General features: G+C 38.5%; 1 protein-coding gene across 2 annotated transcripts in view; it reads right to left on the bottom strand.

Moving 5' to 3' along the window:
* Nucleotides 1–12604, bottom strand: part of DIAPH2 (diaphanous related formin 2) — a 474990-nt gene that overhangs the window by 237167 nt on the left and 225219 nt on the right. For both annotated transcript variants that reach the window (XM_053473146.1, XM_053473147.1), the window contains one exon: nucleotides 688–789. In XM_053473146.1, coding sequence (XP_053329121.1) covers nucleotides 688–789 — 102 coding nt within the window. The remainder of the gene's footprint in view (nucleotides 1–687; nucleotides 790–12604) is intronic.

The following is a 12604-nucleotide window of genomic DNA, read 5'->3' as shown; positions in this document are numbered from 1 at the left end:
CTGCAATGGCACTGCAGCTTTAAAACAAGGACGTCTGCCATTGACCTATCTGTTTCAGTTCAGAGGCAGAAATCAGTAAAGAGAATTTGTAAATAGAATGGTTTAAACTGGTCCTAATTTCTGTGTTCTAAAGGGAGCAAGATAAAAAAAAAGGCAGAAATATCGATAACATGATTTTTGCCAAAATTAGCACATTTTGGTTCATTTTAGTCCCCTAAATACTTTAAACTTTTATTATTTAATCACAATTCTCCCTTTTCTAAATATCAATGAGGAATAATTCATAAGATCACCAGATGAATTACTGGGGCTTTGTGTGATATTCAAAATGTTACCATATTTCTAATTCAAGAGCATCTTCATGGATTACCGCTCTATTAACCCAATATTGTGATGTTTTCTGCCATCTCCGTAAATCCCAGTGCTTTGCGTCTAAAAACCTGAGCTGAATAAATAGGGTAATTTTTTTATATTTTTACCTTTCACACTGATCTCTACGCATTTTCTATATCTGCCCAGCCTCTGATAAATAATATTACCAAAAGGCATCGAGCCGGTTTTCACACGCGGCAATGTAAGTAGTTACTATAATGGAAAAATCAATACGCAATTGAAATGTCTTTCTTTTTATTCCGTCTGACAGATGACAAACCCCAGCTGAATTATTGGTCTGTTTTCGGTACATACCACAACTCCAAATTGTTCCGGCTCACACAAGTCTTCGTATTCGCTCTTCAGCTGCGCCAAAGCACTCAGTTCTTTCTGCTCCGGGAGATTTTTTATGAGATTCTACAAAAAAAAAAAAGGGAAACCAAAAATGTAAGGGTCAGAACATGAATTTTAGGAGAGGATTCCAGGTATAATATCTACTTGAAAATTAGATTTAAATACCAGTGATGCAAATAAAAAAAAATGTATATTCTCATGTTTCACATATAATAATTTATGAAACTGACGATAACATTGTTATAACACGTTAACAAGGACAGAAGGAAAGTTGGATGGAGACAACAGGAGGTCGTTACCTAATACGAGGAATTCTGAAGACAATTGACATCCAATTATATATCAATATTTGTAAATGTGTGTATATATAGATAGATTTATAGATAGATAGATGGATAGATAGATAGATAGATAGATAGATAGATAGATAGATAGATAGATAGATAGATAGATAGATAGATGGATGGATGGATGGATGGATGGATGGATGGATGGATGGATAGATAGATAGATAGATAGATAGATAGATAGATAGATAGATAGATAGATAGATAGATAGATAGATAGAATGTACAGAGCACCCATACAAGAATATGACTTGTAAGGGCTAGTAGAAATAATTGATAACTTATATTTTATAAGCCATAGAGGCCCAAAACACCATAGACCAGTTGAGGTTGTGTTCTTACGATTGCTTTAATTAAATACATAAACTACGACATAAATAATGCAAGCTTTAATCCTAGTAAGGACCGAGGGGGTGTATTACTTATATGAACGGGGGACCTGGTCAGTAATGACCCCCTTTCTAAGATGTGGCTTCATTCTGCTGCATTGTATTCTTCATCTAAGCATTAACCCAGTCGGGGTCCGGAAAGCAGCCCCTAATAGACTGAATTGTACATTACAGGGACGAATCGAACGTCCTATGCCGTCTTCCAAACGTATAAAAAATATCATCTACTATTTGAGTCCTGCGATAATTTAATAAAGCAGACGTCTCAAGCATTTCAGATGAAGTGCTTTTGTCCTCAGGCAATAAAGCCGGCTTGACTAATGTGTCCGGGTCAGAGGGGTGACGAACAGACACTGCTTGTGCATCAATTATACCTACTATGAAAAGCTTGGTTTTCCCATTGAGTTACGGCACAAAGACAAAGGAGAATGGATGTGCATCCTAAGGATTAACACATTAGACGTTATGGATCTGTGTCTGTAACTAAACCAATATGCGATTTAAGGTGTGATGGCATTTAAAGAGGAACTGTCACACTCCCCAAACCCAACCTTTTTACTGTGCTATACAATAAATAAACCTATGTAATGTTTCCATATTAAAATAAGCCCGATATTGGTATTAAAAATCCACTTTACGTGTATAACATGGAAAAATGTTCTTTAATGTCCTTTAGCATCAGCATGATCATTCATTCGCATTAACTTATCCCTGCTCTATCGTTAAGTTGCTGATTAGAGTTGATTGGTTGAGGCAACCTTTGAGAGGGCGGAGTAAGGAGAAGGGATATCTTCAGGATAGCAAATAGGCTGGATAATGCTGACCCTGCCACAGGCTGCCGATGATCTCACCGTTTACAAATAAAAAGCATATATGTAGTTTTAAATTATTAATCGCATTGTGCAAATATTAAGATTCTGCCCAATATTACCCAAAATCCTCGCCTTTTTCCCCGTACATAACACTCAATAACTTGATGGGAACTTGAATTGTATCGGCCACTTTTAGGTTATGCACTCTTCCCATACACGGGTCTAAAAAACAACTTAACTCGGCCATAATGTTTAACCTTAGCAGGGCTAAATATGTTGTAAAGAGAACACTTTATATTATGCTGATAGTCAGCACTATGGTACATTAAAAAGCTGTTGCAGAAATACAAACCATTCGAAAATTTGGCAATTATTCTATAACATTCCTAAAAACTTTATTTTCTTTAAATGTTAATTGCGCTCTTAAAGGTTAGTTAAGTGAAGGCACTGATCCAGACTGCCCTTTCTTTTCTGCCAAGTAATAACCTTTCCTTTATGCTTCCAAACCCTCCGCATTAACCTCTGCAGCGCTGGAAGGATCGCCAGCATTAGCACAAAAGTTAGCAAAGTGTTACCGGTTTGGATATATGTAACTATGTACAGCTCACATACAGCATTGAGCCATTGTCTAATCGAGAATTTAATACAAATCCCCACAAATAGCCCTAATGTGTGCCCTTATAGGTAAATAGGGGCAAAAAGGCATGCAGTTGAAGCTAAAGAGGAACCAGTTTCAAAGGGACACTCTACTTATCATCTTCAAAGCATATGAAAGCTGACTGTCCTCATCATAATCCCCCATGAATTTACCCCCCATGTACTTGTTCAGATAGTGGGGTACATTCCAGCCACTGGCTTCAGATAGCCAAAAGTGGTACAAAAATGAGATTATGATGGGGGGGGGTAGTGCTCTGAAACTCTGGAGCTGCAGCTTCTCCTAAAGGTAGATGCTTTATCCCCCACCCTAGCAAATAATGGATATTAAAGTACTTACAAAATACTTTAATATGCATCCTTTATTAGTAAGACATATGCCAATTTTGCCCAAAAGTGGAAAATATTCCCTTATGGCTCCATGAACTGTCAGAATAATCGCTGAATCAACAGCTTTGTAATCACTATACACACCATTTAGTACTCTTGTATCAAAATATAAATATATTGTTTCTATATTGTCTATAAATGTCTCCATCATCTCCATTAGTGAATACAAATTTAAAAAAAAAAAGCACAGTGAAGTCTCTCCCGTGTAACTCTAAATTATTAGAGTACTAGCACCATGTCTGATTTGTCAAATTCCATTTGTTCATATAAACAAAAATGTTTGCCACCCGACCCTGGCAACCGCTTGTGTAATACAAGATATTATCTCATGCAATCATACTTTTTATTTACATTTCAGGAGATAAAATACAGCATATGTACAATATGATCATTCTACAGAACTCACAAAGTTTGACCCTGGGTCTCAGGGTATTTGCCCCTGTATGGTGAGTATAATTGTATCTCATACGTGGCATATCATGATCTGACCATGTAAGCAATTTACTATGGCTTTACAGACGGCGTGTAGTTTTGCACACGCTATTCAGCAACCATATAAGACGTGCCATCAACGCTCTATGGTAGGAGTATAAAAGGCTCATTCAGGGGCCTTGGCTGAGGCTACAACAGGGCTTCCCCACGCTTGCAACTATTCAGTTTACACTTCACTGCCTTGGGTTACAGCCCCGTATATATAAGAGTCCTAATATCAACAATTGTTGATATCCCTGCTTGAGTGCAGGTGACTCAATAGAGTGTATCCTTAAAAAATGACAAGTCAAGGCTTAGAGCCATTTGGGTAACACATTTGGCGAGCCACTATGTAGAATCTTCACTATGCTCTATTAAAGGGTTAATATTTCAAAAGTCTCAGGGTGCGCTCATTTAGAAAGCTCCCGGGAATTAATATGGTTAATTAACCAGTAGCATAGTTTTAATCTAAGGATTCAATTCTAAAATGTTGGTTTAAAACAAAAATGCGCCATTGCAATTTACTTTTAGAACTGGAATTTTTTTTATGATTGAGTACAAAATTAATATTTTTTTTAAGTTATAGATCCTTTATTACGGCCTTTTTTAAAGATTGTCTGAAAATTATATTAAAAAGGTAAGACTTCCTTCAAGCGTTTAACATATGAAAAACATTTGACAGCCCGTGGCTTTTAATGGTAGCAAATCTGTCAGAGGACTGTTCCATAATTCATCTGGCATTTGAAAAACAAAAAAGGACGCTGACAGAGTTAATGCAGTTTAATGAGAACACTTCCGGATCTTTTTAATGCACCTTTTCAAAGAAAATACCCCTCAATGCATCGCATTTCTACACGCCATTTGTAAATGTGAAAAAAAAACACATTTAAAAAGTTATGCCTCTATCTAAAAGAAAGTCAACAACGGCTGCTTTCAACAAGAAAAGGAGAACTTGATATAGTGTGTTTTCTCCTTAACTATGGCACCTATTATTCCACTGTCTGGCTAAGTGTCATAGGATTTGTACTTGATGCCTTGAGATGACGGAATAATGTCATAAAGAAAAAAAAAATATATATATATATATATATATATATACCGATATATATGTATATATATATATATATATATATATATATATATATATATATACCGTATATACTTTTTTTTCAAAGGAGCAGAGACAGGAATTCTCTATTAACGGTGAAATCGGTAAAGCAATTAAGGCCAACCTTTTTATCACAGATACTTGGAAGAGCAGCCATTTTTGATTAGCTTACTAACACTGTATATCAGTTCCCATAGGGGTCCCTTGATTAGGCAGGAGAGCTTACGTGCTCTTGGCCGGACTGGGGATGACGAGGCGGCACTGCCATTTTAAGGCTAGTAGCCACCAAATGATACAAGTTTGACCGATGGCTGGATATGAGAGGCCAAAGCTTAGTTTTATGGTCATGGAACGCTGCACGATCTGCTCCTGGAGAGGCAGTTTGAATAAGTACGGGGCAAACCTGGCCAGCAGCCCACCGGGCGTTTGGTTTGAACTCTGATAATCTGTTCTTTTTTGTTTTTCAATGAGGTTAACTTTCATGACATTGATGTCCAGTAAACTAGGCGCCAACACTGTGTCCCCCCTCCCGTTGTATCTAAGCCCCCACACAGGGCATGTGAGGTTCAGGGACATCTGTAGCTCCTGCCTGGGATGGGGTTTGTGAATCTAGGCCTGGGTTTTCTATATAAGAGTAGGGCTTTGTAGTCAGTTGGTGATGGCAATAAGGTTACACATAGACACCAGTTAACCTACAGCATTCCTGAAACCTATAGATAGAGCTCAGGAATTAACATATAGCACAAGATGAAGCCAAGACTGGCATATTTACAGGAACAGCTTCAGCAGCCCAAGTGGACTACAACTCTTATAATCCTTTAAAGAATTATAGTCCACAGCAGCAGCAACATGCTATCGTTTCCCAATCCCTGAAACATACTTTGTTTGCACCCAAGGAGGTAGGGGAATGGTTGAAACCAAAAAAAAAAACGAAGACTGATTCTCTGCATTACCAGACAACACACAATGCGCGTTTTCACAGGGGAGTCTTTCATGCCGCCTTGTCTGTGAGCTCAAATGCTGCATCAAATTGATAAGACGTCAAAAGTAAAAAGATATTCTGCGTGTTTTGTACCTAGTCCCAAGGTGCTACTACAAAAAGGAACTCAACGTACAGCAAAAGCATTGTCTAATTGTGCATTGGTTATCAGAAAAGAGGAGGCTCGCTCTATCTGATGTTCCCACCACCTGTGCCGACACCAGTGTGTGATTTACAACACGCTCACCCGACCTTGTACCCTATTGTACATGGGCACGCTTCATAATACTCAGACAGATGCAGAAAATAACCTCTCGCACCTTTAAAAATAACCTCTCGCACCTTTAGCTGGTGTGGTTCTCACAATGTGTGACATTTGTACAAGCTGCTGTAGGACGTAATGCAAAGGATAGAACAAAGCATGCGCTCATGAGTAGGATGAGTTCACGTGTTAATTAATAGACAATAAAGATGTTTTTAGACCCTTTGAATGATATGCTCCATACAGATAAAGGATTTCATTTTAGACAAAAAAAAAACTGATTGATAATTAACCCCATGGTAGATAACAGCCTGGTCTACCCAGTTTTACAAACGTTGTGATACTCAATACAGGGCAAAAGAAGGCTAGGTGATGGAGAGTGCTGTAGTCCAACAAAAAGATGGGTTTATAGGTCGTCCACCTGTATGTAACCTAAGCTAAAATAGAGTTTTTTGACAGCTGTAGGTATGTCGTTTTTCATAAAATTATGCACTTTTTCTCTCTTTTATTCTCTCTCTCGTGCACTACTTTTTTGCTTTCTTCTATCTTCCGTCATTCTTTAATCTCTATTCTCTATCTGTTTTTCTTTTTAAACAATTCTCCATGTTTCTTTCTTCTCTCTCCAGTCTCTTTCTTCTCTCTCTCTCTCTCTCTCTCTCTCTCTCTTCTCATTCTTCTTTTTTTCCTCTCTTGCTTTCTTCTCTCTTTCTTTTTTCATCAATCCTCCCTCCCCTACAACACTGTCAGACTTTGGTGGATGTTAGCTCTGGGAAAGGTCAATTTAAAATCGAAACAATAAGTAAAATATTAACAAACATGATAGATGATTTTCAGTGCTGGATTCAATTATAATTCTGCTTCCACTATCACAGGTCTTCTTATCTAAAATATAAAACTCTGTCAGTATGTGGAGCCCTCTCATGATGGAAAAACCTTTATTACACATGACCTCCTCGGGTGTTTGATAGAGGGAGAGAGAGAGAGAGAGAGAGAAAGAGAGAGAGAGAGAGAGAGAGAGAGAGAGAGTGTAAGGGGTGTTAAAGAGGCAGTGTGCATGTATGTATATGTGTTAGGGTGGGTGTGTTGGCATGAGTGTGTTGGCATGAGTGTATATGTGAAAGTGTGTGTAAGAAGGACTGTGTGCTTTAGTGTAAGTATGTGTAAGTGTGTGTTATCATGTTTATGTGTGTTTGAGAATCTATGTGTTAGCGTGAGTGTGTAAATATGTGTGCTAGTGCTTATGTTAGTTACTTGGGGGCAAGGGGTCGATAGGATCATTTCCCTTTACCTGTCCCAGGGGTCAAAAGATGCCAGCCCTCCGAGTAAAATCAGCGTTTTTCTTTACTATACTCTATTCTGATTTCAATATTCTACAATACGGAAATTTCTCGGCTTACGGAAAGCAAGTAGAATTCCAGTCATCAGAGCTTTGTTTTGTTTTAACAGACACAACACTCCCTTTAGCAAGAGAAGCAATTCTATCTAAATATGCTTATTAGTAGAGCTCTCGGGGGTATTTTTATGTTAAAAACCAGAGAGATAGCTCAGCTGTTTTGACATTTTCCCACAAACATTTAAATTCCCTGCAAGGTTAACACAGCCTTTTAACCTCCAGACACATTATATACTAATAATGACAGGGTTTGCTGGAACTTGTCTGGGAGGGGTGTTTAAAACTTCTAACAAGAAGAGCAATGTCATAGAAACTTTGACCTTAATTTAAAAATCTATTGTAGAGACATAATATTCCAACGAACAAAACCAGCCCGCTTTAACTGAAACGGTAAAAACCAATTTAATCACCTGTAGCTTCCCAATTCGCGCATGGGTAATCAAAACCTGAAAGACTAATCCAAGACAATACATATACATTTATGTATACAGTGTATGTATATATATATATATATATATATATATATATATATATATATATATATATACACTACTGCTCAAAAGTTTGGGGTCACTGGGCTGTTTTCATGGGAAATGAGAAGGTTTCTAGCTGTAACATAATTACAAAAGGGTTTTCTAACCATTAATTAGCCTTTTAAACTTAAATTTGGATTAGGGATCACAACGTGTCATTGGAACACAGAAGTGATGGGGGTTATGAAGGCCCGCTGTACGCCTATGAAGATATTCTACTAAAAATCACCCGTTTCCAGCTACAATAGTCATTTATATAGTATCAAGGTGAAGTTTTGCTTGTCTCATTTGACACGGTGGATCTTTTTTCTTTATTTATTTAATAAATAACCATTTTCTTCCGCAAACTGCTTGTGCTTTAATCTATTCATATCACAAGGCTTTCTGTAATGGTAAGCAACCGTGTTCAATAATAACAGCAGACAAAGCAAACCCAACCACCTGGAGATTTCAAAGATGACGATCTACCACTTACTAGGTCTAAGACTCACCGAGGCCCCATTGACATTAAAACAAGCCGGTCCTGTACAAGTATAGATGCCGCAATAAACAAGTGATGTTAACTGAGATCATATTACAGCTGGCCTTAAATTTTAAGTTTAATGGGGAGGAATATTGCATTGAAAAAATGCTTGTATTGCAGGCTGTTCGCAAACAAGAGAAATAAAGGGACGGTATACATTTTAAGACATTTTTAAGACCAATATAAAGGTCTCCTGTTGCTTGGCCCTATGGCGGATCTCATACCTACAACATTTCAGGTGTCCAAATTAAGACACCTGCGTTGGGTGGTTTGGCAAGAGACAGAGATGGATATAGCCCCAGAAGTGGACATGGCCATCCACTCACATTACCCGGGAAGCCTCCACGCAGTGCTCAACTTCAGAACATCATGAGGAGGCCATGTTGGAGTTGCGAGGGAGGTCCGGGCTCCATTGATTTTACAGCTCGTAGGAGACATGAGAGGATCTCCCCAACTGGCCCAGGATCTCCACTGTTCAAATAGGTGGGGCAGTGTCCTACAAACTGGGACTATCCCATGAAAACTGAGACTGTTGACAGCTATGACATACAGTAATTAACCCTTATCACAACTTTTCCCCAAAGTAATCTCTGCTATCGCACTACATTAGCATTTTTGTTTCTCCTTAAGCAGTTGTTACATTGGAAACAATAGCTTGGAAGTAGGATGTTGTGACAGTATGATAGTTTGCCGCTTTTCTCTCGTATCAGTAGAGTATTATAGCGTTACATTGTCACAACACTGATTTGCCTTGCCTCTTACTTGCATTTAGGTGAATCTTCTATTCAGACAATCTGTCGTGCTTCTAACTATGCAGATATTCTAACAATCCCCCCTCCCTCCCCCAAAAAACAAAGATCCATCTTAGAAAACAGGCCCCCTCAGACAGGAGTGTTTTATTGTCTGATATTTCACACGTCAGAAGAATCTGTTAATTGCTGTTTGTATGATTATTGGTGTGGAAAATCTCAAATTGCATAGCAAACACAGAACTAAGTAAAAGGAGTGAAATGCTGGCGCTTCATATCTCACGAGATGATGAATACACCGTTCTTCTCAAGACAATTGTCTTCTTTTCTGTAGGTATTCTTTTTGTCTTACTTACATAAAGCAAGCAAAATGAAAAACAGCAGATCAGAACCTTTCGGCTCATCTGGTCGACCCATTTTTCCTGCTGTATCAATCCGTCGTTGGTCTTGTTTTAGATACAGGAGCCATATGCCTATCCCATGCAGGTTTTCCCTCACTGTAGTAATCCTTACCACCTCTGCTGTGAGGCTGTTCCACATATCTACGAGGCTCTCAGTAAAGTCATTTTCACAGAGATACAATATGGACACGTCTAAGAGTAAGAAGCACACATAAAGTATGTTGCTTTTTGATTAAGCGGTACTCTTATTTCCATACATTTGCTGTTACTCAAAAAATACAGTGCAAAGTACTGCAATCACCTTGGTAACCGACAGAATGTTTCTTCTGATTCCCCTATTTCTGCTTGTTCTCCAGAATGCTGAATCCAGAATATATGGATTTTTTTAAATATTTTGGCCTCTTGATAACACCCCCATATCGTAAGTTAGTATTTCTTGGTTGTGGGTCCACAAAATCTAGATGTTCCTCTTAAATAATTGCTCATTAAAAGGCTCATTACTTTCAGATATGTTAACACCTGAGAAGTCATTAATCTGCTCGATATTGGAGATAAAAGAAAAAAAAAACTCCTTTAATAAAGCTAAATATTGTCCATGGAAACCAGGTTTATAAAAGTGATTTCTCCATCCTACCTCACCGGGGAAATAATTCTAAATTATTCCAATTCAAATAAAATAAACAGTATACCGCCTTTGAAAAATAATAACTACGAAAGAACTCATATGAAAGTGTAGAAAACCTTGAAACAAATTAAAAAAAAAACCCAGACACAATGAAGGGTAATATATTTCTATACAGCAGATACAGTATAGAATGTTCTGCGTATTTTACGATACACCTGTTCCAAGAATGACCCAGATAGTTATAATGAAAGATCTGTCTCGTGTCTCCTAGATACAACAACCATTGTGATTTAGTGTTTTGATCAATATAACACCAGCTAGCGTTACATACCATGCTGTATTATAGGTTGTGAAAAGGCAGGTGGGGGGGTGGGGTATATGATCTGGGAACTGTTTAACCCCACTACCCTTTCCCGAATTAACATTCCAGTACTAGAACAATGTTCTTTCGATAGTAAGCCTATTACAGACCTACACTGCTAATCCTCTGCTTTATCCCTTCACCTTAATTATGTGTCTCCTTTGGAAACACAAGTACATTGTATAATTTCCGGAAAGCATTTTAGGACTTATTAAAACCTGCTCCTGATCTGTTAGGAGCACGTATTCTACAGGGAGACAAATACTCAGACCAAGTCTTCATTCTCAATGACACTCGTAACCTGGCCTGGACTGGCCATCTGGCCCTCGGGCAGCGGCTGGAAGTGCATAAACATAATGCTTGGCCGTAAATGTCATCAGGTGGCCACTTTCCTTAAAGTGCCAGGGCTGCCTCATCATAGCCAGTCCATGCCTGCTCGTGACCAATGGCGTATTGTCTCAGATGTGGGGTCTGTCAGCCCCTATCTGTCTTTTGGCCTTCCTACTATACTCCAGCACTCAATAGGAGGGTTAGGGAGATCAGAGGTCTTGGCATCACTAAGATTTAAGAAGAAGACATCTAGAGGAGGGGGAAGGACCCTGGGGTGGGCTGCCTTGGGTCAGGCCCAAGGGAAAAAACCCTGTAAGTATGTCACTGCTGGTGCTGCCCAGATCTCATACTAAACTATCAATACCTCTTGGACTTACCATAGAGTAGATACCATGAGCATACTTGAGAGTTCTTAAGGTTTCCCCTTTAGGCCTCGGGCAACAGAACTTACTGTCAAGCCTCCGACCCCTTCCCCCACCCATAAGTAGCAGGAGAGAAAGAGCCGCAGAGTGGCAGCCCCCGGGTCCGGCCCTCTATGCTCATAAACCTGAAACAAATCCAGGTATCAGCTGTTATACTCTATATTATTAACTATTTCATATAGTAATCAGACTTAAAAAAATCCCAGTGACTGTAAGTAACACTTTGCTAACTAATATGGCCTGTGAATGACTGGGCAGCCTTGGCTCTTTAAGGCCTGTGGCCGCCTGATGCCACATGTGCTGCCGACGGTTTCATGTAGTGTGTGCGTCTGGGCATATCGATCCGCTGGTGCTGTGTGTGTGTCGGGGCCTGATACAAACACATTTTTAAAGGCACATTTAAAGCTCTCCCCTTCCTCTGGTGGGGGGAAATACCCTCTAGCATTAATATTATTTAATGTTATTTAATACTAATGTGAGAAGCCAGATACTTTAAAGAAAACCTAAAGAAAATGTGACACACCATTCCACCGGGCAGCACACCCTCAAATTCCCCAAATCTCTGCTGTACTTGTGTCTACAATATTTTTTTTATGACACAATTACTGTAGTTTGACAAATAATTGTAGTTTGAGCTGCAATAAGGGATCATTACCTCTCAGTAACACATGCTTCTACCTGCCATATTTTGCTCTGTTTGTGGCAGACCTCTGAGCTCGCCATCTGCCTGACTCCAGGTAAATACACTAAGAAAATGCTTTTTTTTTTTATAAATTCTGTACTAAATTGTAAACAAGAAAAGAAAATGATACGTTAACGGTTTCCATGGCGATTGCTCCATATTTAAAATGACCCATTAAAAACATGGACTGGAGAAGGATTTTACATTTATGAAGTGAAGATCAATATACATACAAGGCACCGCCGTTATATTATAAAAAGTATTATTTAAAAAATGATAAGAACCTATTAAATCATTTTAACTAATACCCCCCACAACATTCAATTTTCTTGTATATATTTTTCATTCATTTTTAGCGTCTGGAGATTTTATATAATTAAATCCCCCCAATTCATTTCTATATATTAAAATAGGCTTTTTAGCATGTGCTGCTCCCTCCATACCATG

The sequence above is a fragment of the Spea bombifrons genome, chromosome 8 (assembly GCF_027358695.1).
Source record: "Spea bombifrons isolate aSpeBom1 chromosome 8, aSpeBom1.2.pri, whole genome shotgun sequence".
NCBI lineage: Eukaryota > Metazoa > Chordata > Amphibia > Anura > Pelobatidae > Spea > Spea bombifrons.
The sequence above is the reverse complement of the archived record's forward strand: the minus strand, read 5'-3'. Positions and strand labels throughout refer to the sequence as shown.